The 25,117-nt window shown below is 39.0% G+C and overlaps 1 protein-coding gene across 1 annotated transcript in view; it reads right to left on the bottom strand.

Annotated features, from left to right (window-relative positions):
• The window catches only part of atp11b (ATPase phospholipid transporting 11B (putative)), a 46,191-nt gene extending 21,375 nt beyond the window's left edge, over nt 1–24,816 (bottom strand). The window contains exons 1-18 of the mRNA XM_022744479.1: nt 24,540–24,816; nt 17,281–17,397; nt 15,776–15,865; nt 13,815–13,895; nt 13,315–13,422; nt 11,934–12,062; nt 9,838–9,941; nt 8,519–8,566; nt 7,939–8,003; nt 7,326–7,407; nt 7,080–7,230; nt 5,752–5,949; nt 5,227–5,385; nt 4,702–4,889; nt 3,319–3,387; nt 3,009–3,082; nt 2,411–2,514; nt 1,199–1,380 (exon numbers count right to left, since the gene is read on the bottom strand). Of these exons, the coding sequence (XP_022600200.1) occupies nt 1,199–1,380; nt 2,411–2,514; nt 3,009–3,082; nt 3,319–3,387; nt 4,702–4,889; nt 5,227–5,385; nt 5,752–5,949; nt 7,080–7,230; nt 7,326–7,407; nt 7,939–8,003; nt 8,519–8,566; nt 9,838–9,941; nt 11,934–12,062; nt 13,315–13,422; nt 13,815–13,895; nt 15,776–15,865; nt 17,281–17,397; nt 24,540–24,566 (1,976 nt within the window). The 5' untranslated portion in view covers nt 24,567–24,816. The remainder of the gene's footprint in view (nt 1–1,198; nt 1,381–2,410; nt 2,515–3,008; nt 3,083–3,318; nt 3,388–4,701; nt 4,890–5,226; nt 5,386–5,751; nt 5,950–7,079; nt 7,231–7,325; nt 7,408–7,938; nt 8,004–8,518; nt 8,567–9,837; nt 9,942–11,933; nt 12,063–13,314; nt 13,423–13,814; nt 13,896–15,775; nt 15,866–17,280; nt 17,398–24,539) is intronic.
• Nucleotides 24,817–25,117: the final 301 nt, after the last annotated feature.

The raw sequence follows: 25,117 nt of genomic DNA on the forward strand, positions 1-25,117 counted from the left end.
GCCCTGGAGGCTTGTTAGCTAACTACAGTGTCCATAGGTCAATAAGACTAGATGAATGTAGGGAGCATCTCTACATTTCCTAAAGCTCCTTTTATTGAATTGGTAAAGTCTTAGTATGGATAAATATGTTTCAAGGAGATCAAGACACATAAAAAATATTATAGTTAGATCAATAGGTTGCCGCAGTTTGAACAGATTTCTTCAACAGAAACAGTTGAAATTAAAGGCCAATGGCATCTGTGGCTGCTTTCATGTCATCTATATTTGATGAGGGGAAGAGGGTGAAAACTGCCTCTGAAATTCGGCAGCACCTTTTTGTTTTTTTTGTTTGTTTTTTTTTAAAGAATATTTATCCTATTTCTGGCCTTGGTTAATTGACAATGAATATTACCATGGCTCTCAGATTTACTTTACTCATACTGGATTGAAAAAAGAAGTAATCGTGTCTTCAATAATAGAGGAGATCCTCTGATTGTGCCTAAGGAGGAAATCATTCCAGATACAGAAACAAAGCGAGGACAAAGAGAGAGAGAGAATGCAGAGAAATAAACAGTGGGAGTGGGAGAAGCGAGAGGCTTATGTGAGGAGCAGATGGTGAGCGGATGCAAACACATATCAACATTCATTTCCAGAGAGGCTCAGTGAGGTGACGTCTCCATCTCCCGGCTGACTATACATTGTTTGGTGAAGATTCTCCCTCCCACTGTGTTTATCCGTCTGTTTGGTGTTTTCTACTGTTTTATAATGACCCTCTTTGCTTTTGGACAGAATCCGGTTAGCTGATTCCACTCTTTATGCTAAGCTAAGCTGATCACATGCTGGCTCTAGCTTCATAGTTAGGATACAGATATACAGTAAGTAACTATCAAAAAGAAGGTGTTTTAGCATATTACATACAAAATGTGGAACTATTACTTTAACGCCTGTAACCATTTCTAAGAAATGGCTTTTTAGAGTCTCAAGCTCATGAATCTGAATCAGCCTTCATCAATTTAAATAAATCGTACATCTGTATTACAGGCCAGCATGAAACGTAAGCATAGCCGATACTCCATGGTTTTGTCCAATTTGTCCCACACTACTGATACCTGTTTGGAAAGCACTGACAAGTTCATTCATTGTATTTGAATGTGATGTTATGAAGTATTTAGCAAGGGCATTACTAATATATTCCAATTTATTCTTTAAACGTCCATACTTGTCCTCCACCCCCGTTGCTCCCAGGAGCTGCAGGTCTCTCTCAATGTAGCTGAAGGCTTCCTGCAGTCTCTCCTCCCTCTGCTGCAGCGCGGTGCGGGCACTATTCAGACACCTGTCCACATCGATGTACTCCTCTGGGCTGAAGTGGCGACATGCTACCACCAGGGTCCGCAAACCTTTCTACAGTGGGAAGAGGAGAGTGGGTGATGGGTAGACAAAAACCGGAAAAAGGAGAGAGCATATAAGAAAAAGATAATGACATTAAATAATAAAAGGTAAAAATAAACATAAAAGTTAAAGAAACAAGTTTGTGTGGAGAGGAACAGTAAGTATGAGAAAGTCAAGATGATATGGGGAGGAGAAGAAGAAAAGGAAAGGGAGATGAATGGATGCAGAAAGAGAAAAAAACAGAAAAACAAATTATCAAAGCTTGGCTTTAAATCAGGGAACCAGCCTGAGGGGCAGACGACCACAAATCAACCCAGTACAGAGCACAGACTCCTGGGTACTGATGTCCGATGACATGATGTGGGGGCCAGATATGCGTGTCTGTGTTTGTTTGTGTGTGTGTGTGTGTGTGTGTGTGTGTGTGTGTGTGTGTGTGTGTGTGTGTGTGCGTGTGTGTGTGTGTGTGTATGTGGCTGTTGTGGTGAAGAATTTATAGTCAAAGGGGAAGAGAGAGAAAGAGGGCCAAAAGTCATCACTACAATGCATGGAAACGTCAGGCCTCCAAACACACAGAGAGACACCATCATGAATATGTGGTTAAAGAAGCTTTTGAGAGTCAGATATTTCAATTTTTCATTATAAAGTTCAGGTGTTGGATGGGGTATATGGAGTTTATTCAATCTATCTGAACAGACCTTTTTTTTTTTTGACTCAACATGGCGTACAGGATGTTTCATGTAAAAGAATAAGACTTGTATAGTAGATCATCCTGTAGGGAACATGTCAGCATAACTCCTGTGACTCCAGTTCATCTGCACATTCACAGACAGTCATATCTTCTGCCACAAAGTTAAAAAACAAGCAGTTGCTGGATGATGGAGTTTGGTTATGGATGCCATAATGTTGTTCAATCTAATGAACTGATGTGATACCAGAACTTGATTATTATTTGCTGACCACTACTCACTGAATGGACATGTACAACAGCAAAGACAGTATAAGTTGCATTTCAAAGATTTTTGTAAAAGAAATGTTTCCTCACCAGTGCAAACTCATCAACGTGCAATCTTGTCTTTTCTATCTCACCACTGGTGGTGAAAGGCAAGATGGCTGACTCTGCGCCTTTGGTGAACAGCACTTTGCCTCCTTGAAAGTCAAGATAGCAAGAAGAACACACTGAGAAAGTAGCAGTTATACATAAATAGCAAATAAGGCTTGTGAACACACTTTATATACACTGTATATTTGTATATCTGTATATTTCTTTACAGAATTCACTAATGCAAAACATTAAGATATTTATATCCATTCTTTCTAAGCATATTATTAAACTTCATTTGCTATATACCTTGCATTGTAGCCATCAGTTGTTAGTGTGTGTGTGTCTGTGTGTGATTCTGAGAGTGGGTTCAGTATGAATGGTGTGTTTGAATGCGTGTGTGTGTGAGAGCTTTATTTCTAACCTGTCTGTGTCTGTGTGTGTTCTTCCTCCTGTCCTGTGTGTGTGTGTGTGTGTGTGTGTGTGTGTGTGTGTGTGTGTAACGAGTGACAAATTGCAAAGTGCTTTGGATAGGAGTGTCATGGAAATGCACTCCATTAACCATTTACCAAAAACACAGAGCAGTAGAACATTGTGTTACCTGAGGGAGTCTGTAGTATGACGCTCATCCTCCTACGGTCAGCATCAAACTCTAACACATGGAGCAGTTTATACCTGAGTGAGCAAAGAGAGGATTAGCTTCACTTTCGACTGTTGCTATAGTACAGGCCCAATATTAAATGCGTGCATTAAATGAGAACATTGGCCACTTGCTCCACAGTCTTGTAAATTATAACTTTAGGACATTTGAACTGAGGTTAGCCATAGACGTTAAGCCTCACTTAATGAGGCGATCAAATAATACAGTTTTGAGTATTTGTGACGTAAGAAGTGCACAGGGTGAGACGTACTTCTCTGACTTGCCAAATGTTTGGATTTCCATGGTATCTCCGCTGCTGCCAGTGAAGGCCACTCCAATTCTGAGGAAATAAAGACAGAAGTTAATAGCTAGAATTCTGTGGAGAATAAGGATTTTAACCTTTAAATATGAGGTGAAAATCCAATTTGGAGTTTAGAAGTTTTGAAGGAAGTTTAAAGAGACAAAAAAAGTAACTTTTAGCTATAGCACTCCACTCAGGCCATTCAATCAATCATTCATACAGTTATTAATCTTTCTCAGGGTCAGGAGGGCTGGTGCCTTCAGTTTATGGCATGTGTTTATACTGTGGGAAAAAATGCGGGAAATCCTAATGAAACCCAGGTGAACAAATATAAAACCAAAACACCACAAAAGGTGATAAAATAAAGGACCTTCTTGCTGTCAAGTAACTGAGCCATTGAGCTGCTTTACCAAACCAGATCAAGGTTACATTTATAATGGTAATGAAACATTGCGTGTCGTGTTATATCTACCAGTGATTATTGAGGTCAGGGTTCCAACTGTGTTGCCTTTTGGTTTAAATCAACAGATACTCTGTCTGTGGTTCAATGGAGCACGGAGGCACTGGGTCATGGGTGCAGCCCCTCACTGCTCAACATAATTCAACTTGATGGTTTGAAAACTACAGTGGCCATTATCACTGACTTCATGCACCATGAATCCTGAAAGATTCTGTAAAACAACACAGTCTGACAAATTAGACGGGTGCTACGCAGCCGCATTTCTTAATCGTCAACTCTCCCTTGTTTTCATGTAGAACTGGAGGATGTTTTTTAGCTTCCCTTTTTCAAACTGGTATAGTAGAATCTGGTCACCTTCTTAATGTGCCTTTTGAGCCAGTTTCCACACAGACCAGTTAACCACCCTCCAGACATTAAATTCTTGCCTGTGCTATATTTCTCTGGCAGTAAAATGAACAAGAGTAAGAAAAAGTGCCACTTTCTATTTGGCCAGCAGTCCAACTTCCAGAAGTATTTTTATGTCCTCTAGCAGCTGACAGTAGTACAGCTGGTAGAATTTAACCTCATGTCAACAGCCACAATTTATATTCGTACAAAGATCAAGAAAAGGTGTGTATATTATGACCGGTGGTTTTTGGCTTCACTAAAGCCCAAGCTCTTCTCCGATATCACCAATGTAATGGTTTTCTTCCGGTATTGGCACCCCAACACAGACAATAAATTAAAGGCTGAAATTTACACATTTCCTGTATTGTAACAATCACACACCCATGCAATCTGGTGAAACTACAAGCTTTTATGGAAATGTCACACCACAGTAAACATATGGATAGAGGTCATTTTTCTTTCTTTTATCTCTAAGTCTCTAATGAAAAGCTCTGATGTAACCTCACCTCTTTGCTGCCTCTACTAAAGCTTTCTCATCTGGTGAAGAGGCATAGTATTCCATGTGATTGGAAGAGAAACCGTTTGCATGGGAGAATGGGTCTCCTCCCCCAACCAGGCAGTCTGGCTGGTCGTAGCTGATCTGAACTGTGTGACACAATGACACCGCCTTGAGAAATAATAACTCCTCGCCAATCTGGAGGGAGAGAAAACAGGGAAGGATGAGAGAGGAAGAGACCTTATAAATTTTTAAAATTAATTCTATATGGTGACTGTATGTGACTGTATACATAAGTGATAATTTAGAGTTACCTCACTTGCAAATACAGCTTCTAAAGGTAACATTTTAACAGTTCTACTTCTTAGATGCAGAAGTGCATTAGTCAAATTATATATTGTTGAGTGTATGAATGGCCTGCAGCAAAAAGCCATGGCAGTGATTTTTTCCTGGCAGCAGTGAGAACAGTGTAGATCTACACTGTGTGTATGTCTGCCAAAAGAAAATGAATGCAATGCGTATATATGTGAATTACCAGGTGGGGCGTAGAACCATCTGGTGAATCGTCTGTCATTCCCTCCGGTACCAGTTTGCCGTTAACTTCCCGGTACTTGGTTCCATTAATTGAACACTCACGGAACTGCATCTCGTTTTCCGTTAGCGTACCCGTCTTATCAGTAAAAACATACTCCACCTAGAAAATAGAAACACACAAATGTGCACATATAAGATAAAGATTACTAAAGGTGAGGAAGAGAAGTTTCCTCTCAGTTTCAATGATCTGTTTTTAGACTTTTGCCATATGTAAATAAGCTTACATTTATTTAAATACTATGATAAAATATACTAGTATATTATACACAAATATATCTGAATGAAAAACTCATTACTCATTTTCTAATGCAATAATAATTTCTACTTTCTTATACTTAATTTATAAAAAATAAATAAATCATACAAACAGATATTTATGTAAGCATTTAGTATAAATGTTGTGTGAGCTTGTATGTATGTGTATTCTTTTGCCATGTGTGTGTGTGCATCTATTCCTTTTCCATACCTGCCCCAGCTCCTCATTGAGGTCAGAGGTGTTGACCTGAGCTTTCTGGTCACTTTCCTCATGGTAAAGGTCCAAATCCCAGCCAATGAAAAAGGAGCCCAGGAACTTCTGCATCTCCACAGTAACGTAGAGTGAGATGGGGATAATAAAGTTGTAGAGGACCAAAAATGCCAAGAAGTCTGAGATGAACTTCAAGATCTAAAGGAAGCAGGACAGAGTACATTATTATTAGGATGAAACACAAGAAAAGTGTTGTAAAGAGTAATGATAAGCCTGCAAAACAAATGTGTTTAATGCAGATCTAAGTCACGCACAGGAGGATGGTGCTTCAGCACTGATCCTACTAAATCAAAGCAGGCAGTGTAATCCATTCCCATAAAGGAGTTAATTACTTTACGTGACAGGAAAGGAGAGAGAGAGGATGACAGACTGAGAGACAGAGTAACAGCAGCTATGCAAAAGCAATGTTTGTGACATGTTAGACCTGGAATTGAGCTCTGGCCAACTTGCTAAATAAAATGAATAATAAAATGAATTAGAAAAAGTTAAATAAACACATTAAAAATAAAATCAGGCTATTTCTGATGTCTAGGATCAGACAGGATATGCAAGGAAAATACTGTACCTGTCACAGTATAGTGTTAATTCTATTTGTCCTGATAGTTATCCTTTTTAGACGTGGATATTGTAATATTTAGGCCTTAAATTTAGACAATTTTCAGGCTTTTAAAAGACTGAACGATTCCTCAGAAAGAGAGGAAGGAGCTATGATGTAGAGATGTGAGAGATGTTGTCACTGGTAAAGGGTATAGACTGTAACAGGAGCACCTGTTAGACTACATCTAACACAGCCATTATTTTGTTGCTGGTATTCCTCTCTGTCTCCAGGGAGCAGGATGGCCAGTTTAATACTGACTGATTAGTGTTGACAGGTAGGCTGATAGGCTGGCAGAGTGGCCCAGTGACAGGCACTTCCTCTGTTATGCCTTGTCACAAAATCTAGATACATTAACCTCCCCTCCCAGCACCATTCTAGGATTCTGTGTGTTTAAGTATGTACATGTGGATTCAAGTCTTTGCTCATCTTAATATCTTTACTAACTCTATTAATTTATATCTGCAGTAGAGAGAAAAGGCCCAGATTTTTTTGGCGAGGAGATGAAAGTGGTAGAAGGTGCAGGTGGCAGAGGTAACAAGAGTGAGACAGAACTGGAACGTCAACTAAAATCTCACTGCATCTAATCTCTGGGGCTGATAGCCTGCACTACTTACAAAAAACAAATCAATAAGAATGTATTCCTCCAACGCTTAATACAAAGCAGACTAACCGGACTGCTGTTTCTCTCTTGTTCTGTCTTTTGGTTGTAGAAAGGCTCGTCCCATTTGTCCTCAGCCTGCCAGGCATACTTCAGGATGGTGCTGAGGATGGCCTCGAACAGGAGGATGCCCAGGTAGATGATTAGGAAGGTATTCATGGACCTGACATGGGAAAATATTTTTTAAAATAAATGTTTAATAAGCATATCTGGGAACAGCAATATCTTGCTCATGCTGAGGCTAAAGAAAGTACTTACTTCTCCACTGCAGAGCGTTTCTGGGACTTGCACTTATAGTTGAGGGCCATCTTGGACTCCATCCCTGTGTAAACTGCCACACCTGCAACATCACAATTTGTTAAGGTATAACACCAGGCTTGTGAAGCATTAGTCCAACAGACCATTGATCAAGTTGTGAATGAAGTCTTGAGAGCATAAAACAGCAAAATTATCCATGTGTTCATGGTAGAACACTGGCTCTAGTTCTCCATGCCAAACAATTACAACATCATACACAGTACACTCTAGTGAAGCTTCGGGATATTGCTCTAAAAGCTGCAGATAAAAATGAGATTTGAAGATTTAGTCTATGAGAACGGTCTTCAGTTAACATAATCAGACCTCAGCCATATGATGAGGAGTGGCCTAATGTTCATGGAGCTTGGCTTTCTTTGTGTCACATCATTCTTCCAATATCCACTAGAAGCAATTCAGAAGCAACTTGCTCTTGAACAGCTGTATTTTGTCCTTCCTTCTCTCTCAATTCAACTGGAAACTTCCCATTGCAAGAATTAATTTACCCCTCTAGCCTCTAAGGTGAAGGTTTGGGTTTTCACAACCATGTCTTTTGTTTCTCATTGTATTGACTCACCGAAAATCTCTTTGGTATTTTTCAACCTGGCCCCTCGCAGCAGCAAATTCTCCGGACCCAGCGGTCTGACAAACAAACAGAAACAACATAAATACAGAGAAAGATGGATGTGGTTATTGGATTGTGGTACCAACATGACACATTGGACCTTGATGAAAATAAAATAATAAAAATAATCAAAACCGTCTTTGAAGTTCATACATCTTTTGTGTATGTAATTAATCATTTTCATTTGGCTACACATTGTCTTCTCTTTTGGTCACATAGCTGCACACTGCTGATTAAATACCTTAAATAACTTTAAGTCTTTTTTCGAATGAGTGTTGTATATGAATATGAAAAACAAATTTCACACACACATACTATCATGTTTCACCCTCCACTACCATCCCAGTATATTTGGTTATTGGTGGTCCCTGATGCCTCCCCTTACACTACACCGGGGGCTCTCTATCCAACCCATCTTATTCGGGAAGTCTGTTTAGCAATATTTTGGCCCTTTTGTATAAACCTATTTCAGTGTCTTTAGTTCATCTTGCACAAATTATTAGCCAAACCAGCTGGATGAATCTGATCTCACCTGACTATCTCCTCCCCATGCTGAGTCACCGTGATCCGACCAACAAACCTGGAAAACAACAAAAGCACTTCAGCTGAGTGGACAGATAGAGACAGTAACAACATTCATTCTCTCTCTCTCACACACACACACACACACACACACACACACACACACACACACACACACACACACACACACACACACACACACACACAACACCACGAAAACAGGCTACTTGAAGAAATCATGTAAATGCATGAAAAAATTGGAAAGGCTTTTACGTGCATTTCAATAACCAGTTTACTCTAATGCATTAGATTGATGTCTCTGCAGCCTGTACAGGTTTCCTTTGGAGCACTTTCACTGATAGGGCACAGAGCACAGAGAATAAGATCTGTTGTGCAGCTTTGAGCTTTTCTTTAACTGTGAGAAAGTGTCTCAACGTTAACAAAAACGAAAATGACAGATTTAGACCAATTAACTTCATTTTCTGATGGATTTTGGATTAAATCATTTTGAAAACAAGGATGCATTATGATGAGTACAGATCTTTCCTTTCATCCTGCTGCAATGCTGCCACAGTGATACTCTCCCTTTATGGAGTATTTGTCATGCACATGCTGACACGTTATAACCTCATAAGAAACCTGTTGAAGTGTATACAATCAGGCTCATCCAGCAGAATTTGAACAAAGTTTATCTTAATGCCTTAACCTGATTGAGGAAACTAGGTTTTTTGTTAACACGATTATGAAGAAATCAGATTACTGCAGAAAGCTGACAATAGCTGGATTAGTTAAGTGCATCTTAAACGCAGGGAGCGTTAAGACACACACAGCAACCCAGAGAGGGGGAAGGGAGAGAACTGCCGTCGAAACAAGCTGCCTGATCTAAAAATACACTAATCGATCCTAAAGTAGCCAGCTGAGACCGACAAGAGGAAGACGGGTTGTCGAAGAGGTGATGAAGCCATCTCACACCATGATCCATTTAATAACACATCTCTGGCAGGATATTTCTATCATGTATTAATCAGGGTGGTTTTTAAAATGGGGTCCAGAGAATTGAAGGTGTTCTTAAGGGGATTCCAGAAAATGAAATGAGTGAAATGATCTGTACTTACAGTGAAACAGATATAATAAATAAAAACCAAGAATACAAACGTAACATACAAAAATCTATTCTATCCTGTATAAGATTTCCAAATCCAGAATCTTTATGTCTAATGTTCTAATATGGGTTTAGCTGGGAGTATCCTTTGTCTGTTGTAAGTGACTTCCCCCTGGACTTTTCATGTTCTCGCCCTGAAGGTGTGTTAACACACTGGTGCTGATTACCTGTACAGGTCAGCTTCTGGTTGTTGACACTCCACCACAGCCTGCAGAGCCTCCAGCTGGGACACTGACTGACACACTGATGTCTCTGCCACAGAGAAGTGGGTCTACAGACACACACACACACACAACACACAAATACAGTTAAATGCTGATGAAAGAGAGTCATTGTTTCACAGTGAACAAAGATACTTTTTTTCAGTTTATATGGGAGAAGTTTTCCTACAAAAGACAGTGAGAACTCATGTAAAAAGTCATGATCACACAGATGTACTGTTAGAACACACAGCTTTCTATTTATAAAACAACCGGTTCAGTCAGTTGGCGCTGCTCTGCAAGAGAGCAACCACCTCAACTGTCAACATGGCCAACAGGAAGGAGGGAGAATGTCAGGTTAGGGTGAATGTGAGAGTAAGACAGATCAATGGGTTTGAGGAATCATGATTTTATTTGCATAATATTTGAACCAAAGTAGATTGTTGCTATTCTCATCTATTCAAAAAAATCAGAAAGTGGTTAATCACTGAAAATTTCCAAAAGTCAGATAATGTATAAGACCAACAATATCCCTGTGTTTAAACACAGCAGGGGGCTGTGCTGGTGGGAGGGTGTTGCTTAAGGTAGGGTGACAGAATGAGGTACAATCCCCAAAATTCAGCTGGAGTGACAGATTAATGTATTTAAAGGCTTATCAGATGTCGAAACACATCATAATGGTTTATAATACTCAAAGCCAGGACTTTACAACTCTAGAAATTCATGACAATGCCAAGTTAAATAGTAGAAATATGGCGTTCACACTACAAAGTAATCTACCAGGAATATGCACTTGCATGTATGTGATTAGTCCGTGTTGTCAGGCGTACACAACAAAACTCCAACACCAAGAAGATGGTGCAATAGTGTAGTATCACTGTACTATACAGCATGCAAACAGCTGCAGTTGACCCCAATTTATAACTATATCAAAAGGTGCATAGTTTGTACAAACACATTTCTAGGCCAACACAAAAACCCATCATGCTGTATAAATAAACTGTAACAGAAACAGCAAAATGTTGTTAGAAAGACAATTTAGCAACATAGCCTCTGGCAAGACTGGGAGGTAAGGCAGGGAAGGGAGAGGGAAGAGAGGAGGGAATTTTCTAAATATAAAATTAAGAGATAGGAGGCGTTTTATAGTGAAATTATATAATCATATCCAAGTCATTTTAATTTTTTTTAATGATGCAGACACCTGGCAGGCACACACACAAGCTGCAATCAGTCATGTGACAGATACACAGAGGACTGCCAATTAAACTCTAAACTCCAACTAATCAAAGACGAACTCCCATTATATGCAAACAATTCCCATTAAATAGCTTATGGGTGAGTCTCTCTCCATGCATAGGGCTTTAATATGAGTTCCATCAGCCTTATGCTACAGGAGTATCAGCATGTCATCAATCCTCTTTTCCTATGCATCACCTCTATCATCACTGGTGAGTCCATTCATAAAACCCCACTAGCTGCAGTTCTTCAGAGCACAAAGCTACACAACCTAAAAAGGTAACCCGTGGAGTTTTTGACCACTAGTAGTGCTAGTAGTCCACTCAGAATGTTTTTTATGTGTGGGTCCCCACTTTGTTTGAATTGTGTACAAGGATGCACATCTAAGTGTTTGATGAAAAACACTGGATGAATGCATTTTTGACAGAAGTTTAGCTTGTTTGTTTACATTCCACGGGGCATTTTTAAGGGGGAGCAGTTGACTTGTGGCGTTTGCAGGTTTGAATCCCAGGAGTGGTTGTGGCTATCTTGTTTATTCAATCAACTGGTTGACTGCACCACAAACAACACTTTTTGCAGAAAGAAACAAAACCTCACAGAGTACCTTTAGTAATAGTCTGTTAAATGTTTTCACACCACAACTTAGACACGACACAGATGATATTCTCAAATACACTCCCAAAGCTCACACACACAGACACAAACAGACACAAACAGACACAAACAGACACACACAGACACACACAGACACACACATACACACACATACACACACATACACACACATACACACACATACATACACACACACACACACACACACACACCTTAAGGTTGGTCTCTCCGTCGAGGCTGGCTGTGGTGATGTGACAGGTGCCATCTGCACGATCTGATGACAGCAACACCAGGTCAGCAGGGAACGTTTCATCTTTAGCCACACGAACAATGTCCCCTACCTAGATGGAGGGAAGAAAATCACACACAAACCAAGATCAATGCACACCACACACAAATTCAGACAAACACACAGGCAGATTGTTAAATCTTGACTTATTTCTAACTGTTCTTTTTGTGTTAATTAAATTTCCTTTTGTATAGAACCACGATGAAAAAAACATTCTGGACTGTCATCCTAAAATGTTTGTCTTACAATCAGGTTAGTTTCAGTATGCACGAAATGATCTCTTTTTGCCGATTATGACTTCAAACTATGCAACGTGCCGCAGTAACCTAAAATTATAGGTTTAGTTAGACAATGTACCTGCCTACAACAAAATCTTCTTGAAATTTGAATTTTGGGTTTTCCATGTATTCAAATTCATTATTTTTGAGTAATAATACAGCACTGCTGCACCTTTGTTTGTTACTAACACTTCCAAAGAAGCTGCATAATTAGATGATTGCCTGAGTAACAAGTAAGCAATTTCAACATTGTAACTCTGAGCTGCCAATATTCAACTCTCAGGCTTCTAAACACCCTGCAACTCTGCACACCCCTCTGTCTTTGTATTAAATAAACTCTTTCACTCCAGGTGACAGCAGGTATCCTGGCTGTGACTAGGTAAACTGTACCAAGAGCTTCAAGCTTAAAAGGTTAATTTACTGTTTGACTAGGGCGCACATGCCATTCAGGTAGCATTGCTTTGGCTCTGGACACACTAGTCCAGTGTCTCTGAGAAGCCCAACTTCTTAGGAGGATTTATGTACACTACAGTGTTCTGAGTTACACGTATAACCAGGTAAGAAAGACACCTCATCAGTGAGAGGACAGGAAAGAGAAAGACTTGCTATTGCTAATGGGATGCTGCAAGTGTGCAAATAGCTCAAAAATGAGTCACCATGGTTCACCAACAGTCTTCAGGAAAATGACAGGCTGAAATACAGTATGATTCAATACAATATGATTCAATACAGTCAAATAATAATATTTACATGACACTGGCATTTGCCGAGACAAATGCATCAGTCATAGAAGATTCCTGACACATTTGTGTTGATGCCTCAGTATTTGCAATCCTGACACCTGAAAAACAGTTCTGTTTTTGATGTCAACATATCTTATTTTATCTTTCTATACAGTCTACTTCTACAGAAACACCACTAGCACCAGGAATTTAACAGCTAGGCTAAAGTTAGTTATGGCAATTGGCTATGAAGTGTGAAAAGTTATTTTTAGGTCCTGTAAGGTGCAGGTTTCAGACATCTTACCCTGATGTTCTTAGATCTTGTTTGGACCAGACTTCCACTACGAACCACAAACACTGGAGCCCCATTCACCTCATTGTCTGCCTTGTGTCTCAGCCAGTCCTCATAGCCCTATGAAAACACTCATTCAGTAACCAACAAAATACAGTTGACAGCTGCCAGCTTCACAGTGGAATAAAGCATTATTGCTAAACAGTGGTGACAGGCACGAGTCACAGGTCAACTGAGCTGACTAGTAGCTGTGTATGTTAATCTGACCACACTGTTTTGTGTCAGTGCCAAGTTCATTACTTTTTAGAGAATATGTCATTATGAACAACTTCAAACAAGTTTTGTTAATAAATTTAAATTCAACTGAATACTAAACTTAGTTGAAACAAGTTGGATATCAGAAGTTGTTGGCTACAATGAATCTAACTTTAATCATGCAGCATGTACAGTGTATGTTACTTCCCCATTTTCAGCACAACAAAGAGGAAGTTATCATGTGTTGGTGTTCTCACCTGTTTTATGGCAGTTACTGTAATCACAAAGAAAAGAGGCAGACCGCTGGTGACTGGGGAAGTTGGGGTATCTATCATTAACTGCAAAGACAAATAAAAAGGAGGTGATGCATAGATGCCAACAAAGTTGATGTGCAGTGCTAAAAAAAACAAACAATAATACCACAGAATCAGTCAGAGTGGGTGTTCCCTGTTAGAGACAAAACTAAAAAGACAACAGAGAGAAGTGGTGGCTGATGTGTCAAACAGGAAACATCTTTAACTTCCTTCAAAGGTTAACTGTCAGTACAGAACTACTCACACAGAAGCACACACACAAAAGCAACACTTGAACCAGTGATGAAGCATTTAAGGTTTTACACTCAGGTACACTTAAGGTTCACACACATTTTCCACAAAACTGTAGTTTTACAAAAAAAAAGGCACCCTTCTCTGCAAGTGTTTAATAAAAACCTCTACTTTTAAATACTATTTTACTTTTGATTCATTCATGCATTTACAAATATTTTTTCAAATGTATATGTATATTTATGCATTTTTGTTTTTATTTAACAGTTGATAGTATAGAGGGACAGGAAATGAGGGGAGCAACAAGGGATAAGAAATGCAGTCCTGACTGGACTTGAAACAGGTGTGTTGCAGTGGCAGTATATTGTTATATGGAGCCACTCAGCCACCTGAGTGACCAATATAAAACATGTTTTTGCAGATGAGCAAAAACTACAATAGTTTAGAGAAGTGCAGAGCATGGAGGCAGTCACCTCTTGGTGCATCAATCATTACCTCCTGGATATATTGGATCCTGGATATTTTCAAATTTGGTTGATTATACACCAAGAGTATAGCTATTGGCTAGAACGTAATCTGCCTCCTAGTAGTTGACTTTGAACTACAAAACAAAATTGAGTCTGCTTCAAACTATGAAGGCAGAGGTGCAAGTTAACCCTGTGGAGCAGGTGTAGAAGTAGGTGATGTAATACACATTCATGCCAATAGTTTCACACTACTCCACTTCTAGACAGGTGGCGGAGAAGTGCCGAAAAAGCAGCAATGCTCCAGCGAAGGCAGAAAAGAAGAAGACTGCTGAAAGGTAAACATGGACGTAAACAATGCAAGTTTCAAATAACCAAAAAATAGTTTGTTGCAAATGCAAATATTTCAGAAAGAAGAAAGAAAGAAAAAACAATCTACATGTCTGTTAGCCCTCGAGGATACAAACAATGGATTTAGGCGAGTCACACTGATTGTAAACTGAAACTTTGTTTACAAGAAAACTCCTCAGGATACATTTAAAGAAGACACGCCAAAGACATATTTGAAGAGGTAAACAAACAGTAAAAACAAACATCAAGCTCTAATAAGAATTTACATAAACTACAATGAAGACTTTTCTTTACATGGTTTGTTAAGGGAAACAGCGGTTAACAGTGGTTATCTAGGAATTCATCTCAGGCCACCTAGAAATTATCAAATGGGCCATCCAAGAAAACATCATGTTCATAATGTCAAGATAAAAAGAAGCCCTCCTTTCAGTAATTCAGACTAAGTTGACGTCAGCTTCACTGAAAAGTTGAGTGGGTGAAAAGAGAGCCCTTTTTAGACAGAGTCAAGTCGATTGCTTGGGCTTCACTACACAGGCCCAAATAAATCAGGAGAAGTCTGAAAATTTGAAAGCCAAATCTTACTTCAGCACAGGCTGAGTGATGCAAAGTGAAGGCCTAATGCTTAGGGCTGGCTTTAAAGTCACACATTTCACTTAATGTGTGGGTGGAACGTGTTAAAACAGAGGCAGACCTGTCTCTCTGCTGGGCCCTAGAAGTAAATGAGTCACTCACTCATGACTAAACAGACACACATACATTTGTATTTAGGTCATACTTGAACTGTCACCATCTAACTGAGGAGAACATGCACCTGCCATAAGGAATAGTGAGCGTTTGTGCAATCGGGAGTGTCATTACCTGTACAAGGAAGATAATGAGAAAATAGAAGTTGGCTATCCTTCTGAACTGCTCAAACAGATTCTTGGGGACAAAATTCCAAATTGTGTACTGAAAGAGAAAGAGAAAGAAAAAATTACATTGAGGATTTACAGATAAACAAATGCATGAGGCAGTAAAACCAGCCCATTTCTGACTGGTGGTATGCAACTAAAAATTGGCACATTAAGAAAACGAATTCCATCAATTCATCTTTAAAGGATACCAAATTTAATAGTGTAGTGTAAGACAAAACCCATGCTTGGCATACATACATATCCTGTCACTATATGGCTGACAAAAACAAAATGTCCTTTCAAAGAATTTGTCTTCAAATCTTTTCATACAATTTCATACAAAAAAAGTCAACACTGCACACTGGAACTCCAAATAATACAGGAGATATAACTGCTTCAATTAACAGGAATTTAAGATCCTGAATTTATGCAGCAGGACCTCAAAGTCTTTTGCTACTTGGTGAAGGAGTTCAGCCAGTTGTGCTGAGTACACTGTTCTTCAGAAGAGCTGCTCACTCGCTGCTGTGACTGCTTTTGTTAATCTTAAATTTCAGTTCATCACTTCCTGTGCAGCATGGGCTCGAAAGAATAACAGATGGAAGAAAAAAAACTGTGGTTGCACTTACTCTACAGTAAATTTGGAGTTTTAACAACTTGCTTTCATGTTATCAAGGTGAAAGTCATCACATTAGTACACAGGTCCATCAAGGTCTGTGTGCTGAGATGTTTCTTTCTCTCAACAAGCATGACTTAAAATCAATTTAATCCTATCTGAGGTAACTTAAAGCTACTGTCAATCATGTAATCAACTGCCTAATCAATGAAAGTCATCAATGCTGGAGGCAGGCAGCAGCCTCTTTGGATTATTATCCTTTTGTTCTGTCTTCTTCAAACTGACCCACTAATCCACTCACCAACACAAAACTTTTTTGTCTGAGTTGATCCTGTTATCAACAAATCATGTTTCATCCTATCTCTCTGCCTCTGCACCGGTCAAGCTGGTGCCAGAAATCAGTTAAAGTTTCCTTTCTTCAGGCATGGGTGTTGTCATTGGTCAGGCTCATGCAAAATGTCATGATTCATATCTTTCAACAAACAAAACAACAAGTGCTTCAAACCAGCTAATTCGTTAATAAATAAATAAACAGTGCTTCTATCACTCATCTGTTTTGCATCTGTGGCTAAAGATGCTAAAGTTACAACATTGTGCTTTTGTGGTGATGACACAGAATCTGAGAATGGGATTCTGGCAGTTATGTGAAAAAATAAAGCAAAAGATCTGAAGATTCATGATACACGTTTTATCATCAACCTTTTCTAGAACATATCCTTGTATTTAAAAGACAATAAAATGATGTATGTGTAGTAAAAGAAAATATGTATTGCCTCATTCTGACTGACCACCATGAAATCCTGTAGTGATTACACCATGGGGAAAATTGCAACACTGAATTAAGCAACGTTTGGTACCTTGGATGAGATGATTCTGTTGTCTGCAAAGCGTTGTGGTATGTAGTGGCCATGCTGGGGGAAACGGTTTGCTACGTAAACCGTCCTGGTCTCACTCTGATGAGGGGGGTCAAAGCCCTGAGGGAAGGGAGGATACATGGAAAGAGAGAGGGTGTGGGGAGAAGGGGGAAGGAAAAAGGGACAAATGGAAAAGGTGCAAAGGGAGGGAAAAGGAGACAGCAGGTTACTTACAATAGACATCTCACTTTTTCTTATTTGTAATTATTCCTTTTCAAGTTAAACACAACTCTAGATTATACCAGTTCTTTCAATAAGCAGGGCAGTGCTACTGTACTTTAAGACAAAATGTTGACGTGTGCCTTTGACCCCTTTTCATGTGCACTTGAGTTTAGCTGAAATACTTAGATGATTAACAGAAAATGTATAAGCAAAAATTTTTGAAGCAATAACACCCAAGATTGTAATTTTTTTCCAAAACACAAACAACTACCTGGGAAATACTGTGTCATTTCCACTGGAGGATCACTTACATTTAAAATATCCTTAGATCAAGACATTAGTTTTATAGAAAACTGACTGAAATGCAGATTAGGCTAGTGGTTCATAGGCAATGCAACATTGGCCCTATTCACACCTGGCATTAACATGCGTCTCCACATGAGTCTCGAGTGACCACTTGTAATCGGATCTCACTTCCCCCACTCTTTATGCAAATAAACACATGACAGACGGGTCTGTTTTCAATGTGTTTGTTTTGTGTGTGTGTGTGTGTGTGTGTGTGTCTGAGCTGGATGTTAATGCCAGGTCTGACCAGGCCATCATGACCTTATTTTAAAGTAAGTCATTTTATATTGTCGGCATTGAAGAAAAGTACGATTAATCCCTGTAAGTCTACACCACACTAAAATCCCCTTTGGGCAACATTTTATGCTTCTATTCAATGGGGTTTCCGTTACTGTGGTGAAGACATTTCTCTATGGGTCATTATTTTGCCTAGCGCAGCAGAAGTTCTGTTGGGAATTGAGGCATCCTAGAGAAACAATACCAGAAACTACAGTACTGTTACTGTGTATCATACAAGTACAGATGGTGGCATATACTTGCTCAACTAATACTACTGAATACTGTAGTTAGTTTCTGAGCACTGAGTACTATAGCTGGTTAAAGCATGTTTGCAGCATTTGGCATTTAGAGGAACCATGAAGACTGTGAATTTAATATTGATACTCTGCACATCCTTTAAACTGATATGGACACTTCTTAAGCATGGGTTAATATTAGATTTGTCAATATCTAACATTATCCGCTAATGTTGGTCATTTCTCATCCACAGACCAAAACAAACAGATGCAAATTTTAATACACATTTCCATCACCATTAATGTCACAATTTCTTGCATAATTCTAACATAATTTCCTGGTACTGTCCTTTCTATCACACTCAAGTCAACTAAATTAAGAAGGTTAAAGCAAGTGCTTGCAAATATTTGCAAATGACGTAGGTCTAACACACAGTCACACTCACTCACACACACACCCATTAGCATACACAGAGGAATGTATCCGGGCCACGTCACTCACTCCCACACTGATTCACCTCTGTCCAGGGACACATGTAATCTATTAGTGCCTTTCACTCTCTTATGCTATCCATCTGCTGCTGCTTTCTTACTGTTTTCAAAGTAAATGCACCACATCCAACACTAAGATTGAAAAACAGCACATTATTACCCAGTGTAAAATAGCTATAGCTAGAAGGTCTCATTATTTCCTCTTGCTGATATCGTAGGTCTCATTTACAAAATTTACGTGAATAAATCACTTCATTTCTTTCAATAACTTTCAGCGTGCCATAAGCACTCTATTTAAAACTTTGCACACAGTGCCCTTTCTTTCATCACCTGGCATGAAAATCAGTGATCCACTTTTAAGAATAAAAACAATATGTGCAGGATTTTCCATTTCTACTCATCCATTCTTTTCCGCTTTGTTCAAAGCTTTTAAAAAGACATTTCTCTGTTGTTCCTCTGCCTTTACGTTCATTTTAGTCAGATGGTCAGAGTTGTCTCTTGCTCAGCCCAAAGCTAATGGATGGAAGAGGGGTCAAACAGTGGCCACAGTAGAACAGTAGAAGCAAAAAATAGCTAAATGTACATTTATACCAACTTCTAGCCTCTAAACTTCTGTATCTATAATGTATAATTAATGTAGCCTCAAATAGCATAATTCATTTTCTTTTGATTAAAGACTCTCACACCTGAGAGCACTTATTCCATGTATTCACTGCAAAAAGATATTTGTCTTGCACTCATATGATAAAACATACAGAGCAAATTCAGCTCCATGTATCGGTCCTGTTTAACCACTGAATTGCACGGTTCTTTTTAAGCATGCACAGATACTCTGCACAAAAGTCAGCGACAGAATTCACACAGTCAAACATACAGTTTACAGTATATACTGGAACCACACTACTCTCACCACTGCACTGATGCAGACTCAAGTCAGAGCAAACAGCAGCATTTCTCAACTGCATTTGAATTCCTGACCAGGGAAATGCATCCAACAAAGGAACTTCTTACAAATTTCAAGTGCATGAATGAACCTTAGTTAAAACTTCTCAGTGTATCCTGCTGTATTGAATTGTGATAAACCGTGCCTTATTAAATGTTCTGGAGAGTGATAGGTATTTCTGGAAAAAGCTTCTACCAGCTCACAGAATAAAGTTTACTTTTGTTTTTATCAGTCTTTAGAACATTTTAAGAAGAAAGGTGAAGTGAGCATGTAAAGTCAAACCATAAAAAATCTTTAAAAGCAACATCCTGCCTCAGACTCAATCAAGGTTGACATACAATACTGTATCAGTAGCTTAGAGTTGCCCTTTATAACCAGAGCTTCTCAGAGCAACAGGAACATGCACAATGCTATCACTGTTTGTTAACACTAGCAGCTGAGCAGCTCCCATGAGGCAGTTACATTTAAACAGACATTAAGTAATACAGGATTTCAAATCAACCTATATGTACCAGCAATTGCAGACACTTCCCGACACTGCCAGGGACGGGTTTTGGTAAGCCAGAAATCCTCACATCTAACAAAGTAATTGTTGAGTCACTGGCATTAGTCAATGAGCTGCAGATAGATTATGGCAATATGTTACACTTTAGCACTGTTAACATATTACTTAATGCCCTTTTACATGATTACTGTAAGGGACACTAATGGTGGTTGCTAGAGGAGAACATTTCTTATTACCTTTCTCCACCAAGTTTCTCAGACAGTCTGAGGTGTCTGAGTTTCTGAATCACCACCATATCAATCAGCTGTCATTCGTTCAACCATCAGTATCTTTCCACACTGTAACTTAAGTTATCTTAATTGCTAGCTTAGTACATGCTTAACTGTCCTGTGCAACTGTAACAAAGACGTGGTCTTGAGAAATGAAGGGAAACACGTTACCCAATGTTTCTGTAAGCACCACAATGTAGCTTTAATGCAGTCATTGCTGCAGCATCAGTCACAACAAGAAGAACTAGTAATTTCTACCTTTAACAGTAAATAAAACAATATTCTCACACCAGGATTATCTGTTCGATGAGACTGAAGTGTTAAAACCATTTATTGTCCCTGTGCTATGGCCTATCCTAAATCAAGTGCCTGCATTTAATGCTCCTCTTGAGGCAGCAGATATTAAATGACAATAATGGTCCACACTATCTCAGTTATGTCAAGCAAATGACTCTCATGTAAAGAGTGCCACACTGCATTTCACTTTAATAGGTAAACAATTTACTTTTTAATTCATTCCTTGAATGTTTGAGGAATTTGAAATAACCAAAATAAAGAACTAAAAATTCAAACAAATTTAAACTTGATCCAGATCTCTTACCGTATATATAACTCTGCAGCACTACAGCTACCAGCAAGTTTGGTTAATATAGACTTAAGTTACTCCAATGCAGGCTGACTACAAGATTTGCTTGTGTAGATAATACACATACATGCAGGTTGTGACTTAAACATTCATTGTGCTGATGTCATACTTGGCTGACGATTAAATATGACTGGCGCGGATTAGAGGCACTTGACCTTTTCATTAAGTACACCAATAAGGTGAGCCCTGCTAGAAGCCATTTTTCATTTTTATTTCCCCTATTAGAAAAGATTTAAAGAGGCTGACATTGAATATTAGAAAGAAAATAACAGGCCTCATTCACATTTTTTACTGGCAGCACTGTAATGAAAATAAACATAAGTCCGACTCTCAGTATAGCAACAATTGCAATGTGTCTTTCTTGTAAACACTCAGAAATCATACTTTTTTTTTTTTTTAACATTTTGCCCCCAGTCTCTCACGCCTCCATCAATTTGTAGACCGACAGGTAATTACTTCCTGCGTAAAGCCTACAAGTCCCAAACTGCCTTGGAGGAATCATTGCCCTGAACAATTGCTGGCAGACAGCTGAAGGGATCAGAACCAAGGCAATGAACTGAGTCGTATTGCAGGCTAAGAGCATTTAATCAAATGGGATGAGCTAGTCAAGGATGGAAAGAGGGAGAGATGGAGTCACATAAAGACTAACGGTAAAGACAGAAAGACTGCAACACCAAGAGAAAGACAGAGAGCAATAGCCTGTGGTCAGATGCGGTGGGAGGTGCTTTTGATGCTATTGCTGATGACAAGAGCAATACTAACATGACCAAAGGCATGCCAAACATATATCTAATAACATGTGGCATGAAATGAATAGCCTGAAGCACAGCTGCAGATGTTAAGGAACTGGCACAGACTGGTTAATTATCTGATGTTTTACTGCTTTATCATAGTAGACTATTAGGATTGCTGCAGCAATGTCCTAGAATGATCATGAATGAGACTATAAAAGCGTAGGACATCCTGTTAGCTCAGCAGGATAACAACATTTGTGATGTCATACATACCAAATAACAATTATCAACATAATCTAATCCATTTTTCACTTCTTGCAGTGGGTTTCTTTTCATTTCACTCTGACATAAAAATTAGCCTGCAGGGACTGAAATTTGTTTGAGATAAGGAAAGTGTATCAAAGTAAGTAATGCATAACCTCTAGTTTAGTTTTGGGTTTTTTTCTCAGAAAATAACATCAGTTGGAGGCAACAACAGTTCTGAAATTTCTTCTGGCTTAATGCATTAAGCAATATCAAAGCTTTACATCTGTGAAGTATGCCTTTGGGAAATAAAACAACACACAAACAATACAACACAAGCAGTAATAATATATCATTAAAGTTATGAAAAGGACAATGTGAAGGTGGTGGTCTCTTTAATTAAAACAGCTGCTGTTCCACAGCCAGATCACACTTCTCAGACATCCTGACTGTGTGAGTTGACTTTAATACCATGTGGGCATGGAACAATATATATATCAATATAAAAACTTATGATGTGCTTTGGAAAAGGTCAGAAATAATATATACAATGCAATTTGCAATTACACTTTTACGTTTCCAGAACAAGACGTCAAAGGGTTTTCCCAGTTGTAACTGTTACTTGTACTGTAATCATAGTAAGTCTTTTATGATGTAAATGCAGTATTACAAGCATGATGTCAGTATTACTGATGGAAAAAGACGGACATTAAAAGCCTTTCAGACTGCCTGTTAGGACTCCCCCACCTTCCCCTCCCCCTTTCTCCTTCCTCATGTGGACCAATGTCACCAGAAAGAAACTGATAAGCAATATGTGAGTGAATAAACATCTGTGCATTACCTTCCACCTGATATGAAGGTCAGACAAATGCCCTCAACAAACCTTTTCATTAGGCCGCTTGTATCAAGATGCATTTTAATTACATTTTTAATTAACTAGGTGGGTCAGTTATATGGGATGGGTCAAATGAACTGAGCTATCTCAAATTAGGAGGAGGCTACAATTTCTATGGACACAAACTCCCTATGGTGCTCCTTAAAAAGTGAAGGCCAACATTAATCTCTAAATGGAAAAAAGAAAACTTTTTTGAACGCACTGAGAAACTGAGCAAGAGTTGTAGAATTCAGTAAGTTAACATTGATTAAACTCACTGGCTATGGTGACATCAACAGTTTGGGCTCATCTCATAATATGCAATCATTCATTCATTCATGCATTCCCATGGGCATGCCCCCCTCACATGCTCACACAGCCTCTCTACTAGTCACACCACTCTCATTTATACTCTATGTCAATGCAGGTTCTTATTCAAACTTGAACTGTACTTTGACATACAGAAAATTCTATCATAAAACCATCATATGACCATTGTGTCATTGCAGCATGACTGAAGCACAAATCATACATCCCTCAAGCATAGTTCATAACTCAATTCATCTACTCCATATTACTCCATGTACTGGCAATAGTAGTTATAATCAGAGTCAGGTATAACTAATTTATTTGACATGGTCCATTATTATTGGTAAACTGCTCTACTGATGCCTTTGCCTGTCGAGGTGTCACCATACAGTCATATTTGTGGGCAAACAACAGGTGATTACAGCAAAAACAGGATGCTCTCGAAACAAATGTAATCAATCAAAGACCGTTGATGTTTAATATAAGACAATAAATACAGATCTGGCTATATAATAAATATAAAACAACACTAGACCGATACAAAGGTCTCATTAAAGTTAACATAAGAGAGGTCACCGTTTATAATTATATTAGAGATTTGAGGCTAATATCTAACCAGCTGGAAAGTTGGTTTATTGACTCTTTTGACACAAATAAACAAGTAAAAACTCCGTCCAAGTTAGAGTAGTGTGAGGTAGCAAACGTTAAGAGTTAACGCTAGCTAGATGTAGTGGAGTTAGAAACGCTGTTTAACTTTTTACATTGTTAGCCTGCTAGCTAGCGTTAACTTAGTTGACTCTCCAAGTATTTTTCAATGGGACACGAGTCAGTTGTTGTTAAAATGCTAGCAAACTTCATATCAACTCAAATTTAAACTCAAAACTCCGGTCTCAACTAGTTAACAGAGTTATCCATTGTCGGCTCATCAACAGTAGCTAGCTGGGAAGGTGGCTAACATGTTAACCTACACCTGGCTGTCACAGCTGCGAGACAAACAACAATGTTTTAGACATATTGGCAACAGCTAATTGGCTAGGTTAGCTTGCTAAATTTTACCCAAATAAAAGTTAATACAGCTTTCCGTAGGCTGAGTTCTGTAGAACATGACTGCTGTTGTGGGCTAATGAAGGCTAACGTAATGAGAAAGGTAAGGAAGCAGTTTTACCAGCTGCTGTCGTATCCACCGTAGCATCCTTGCAAAATACGTTCGAAGTAGAGAGCACAGTCGCTAGCCCAGCGCTAGCAACTAGCTACTCCAACAAAATCGTCCCAAATCATAAATATTTCCCCCAAAAGGCATCTATTGTCGGTCGCATTACGCGACACATTCATGCAGTGCAAATGTACAAAAAAATCAATCCAGTATTTCCCATTCCGCGGTAATGTCAGAAAACTGAGCCCCGGTAAAAGTGACAGACGGCTGGTCACAGAGTCCCAGCGAGCTGCGCACCATCTCTGCTCTGCCACGATCAGCTTCCCCCTGCCAGCACACAGCTCTGTGCAGACACTGACTGTTCTCTGGCGGCCTCGCAACGCCCCCTGCCTGTTCATCATAGATAGATAGATAGATAGATAGATAGATAGATAGATAGATAGATAGATAGATAGATAGATAGATAGATAGATAGATAGATAGAGTCTGTGATTTATCTACAATAAAGTGTGAAAAGTAAGAGTAAGACTGGGCAGCCTTTAGAGGATAAGTTATATTTGTGGAGCACATCAGGCATGAGTACAGGTGTT

This window comes from Seriola dumerili, unplaced genomic scaffold (genome assembly GCF_002260705.1).
Source record: "Seriola dumerili isolate Sdu_G_001 unplaced genomic scaffold, Sdu_1.0 BDQW01000002.1, whole genome shotgun sequence".
NCBI classification, from domain to species: Eukaryota; Metazoa; Chordata; class Actinopteri; order Carangiformes; family Carangidae; genus Seriola; species Seriola dumerili.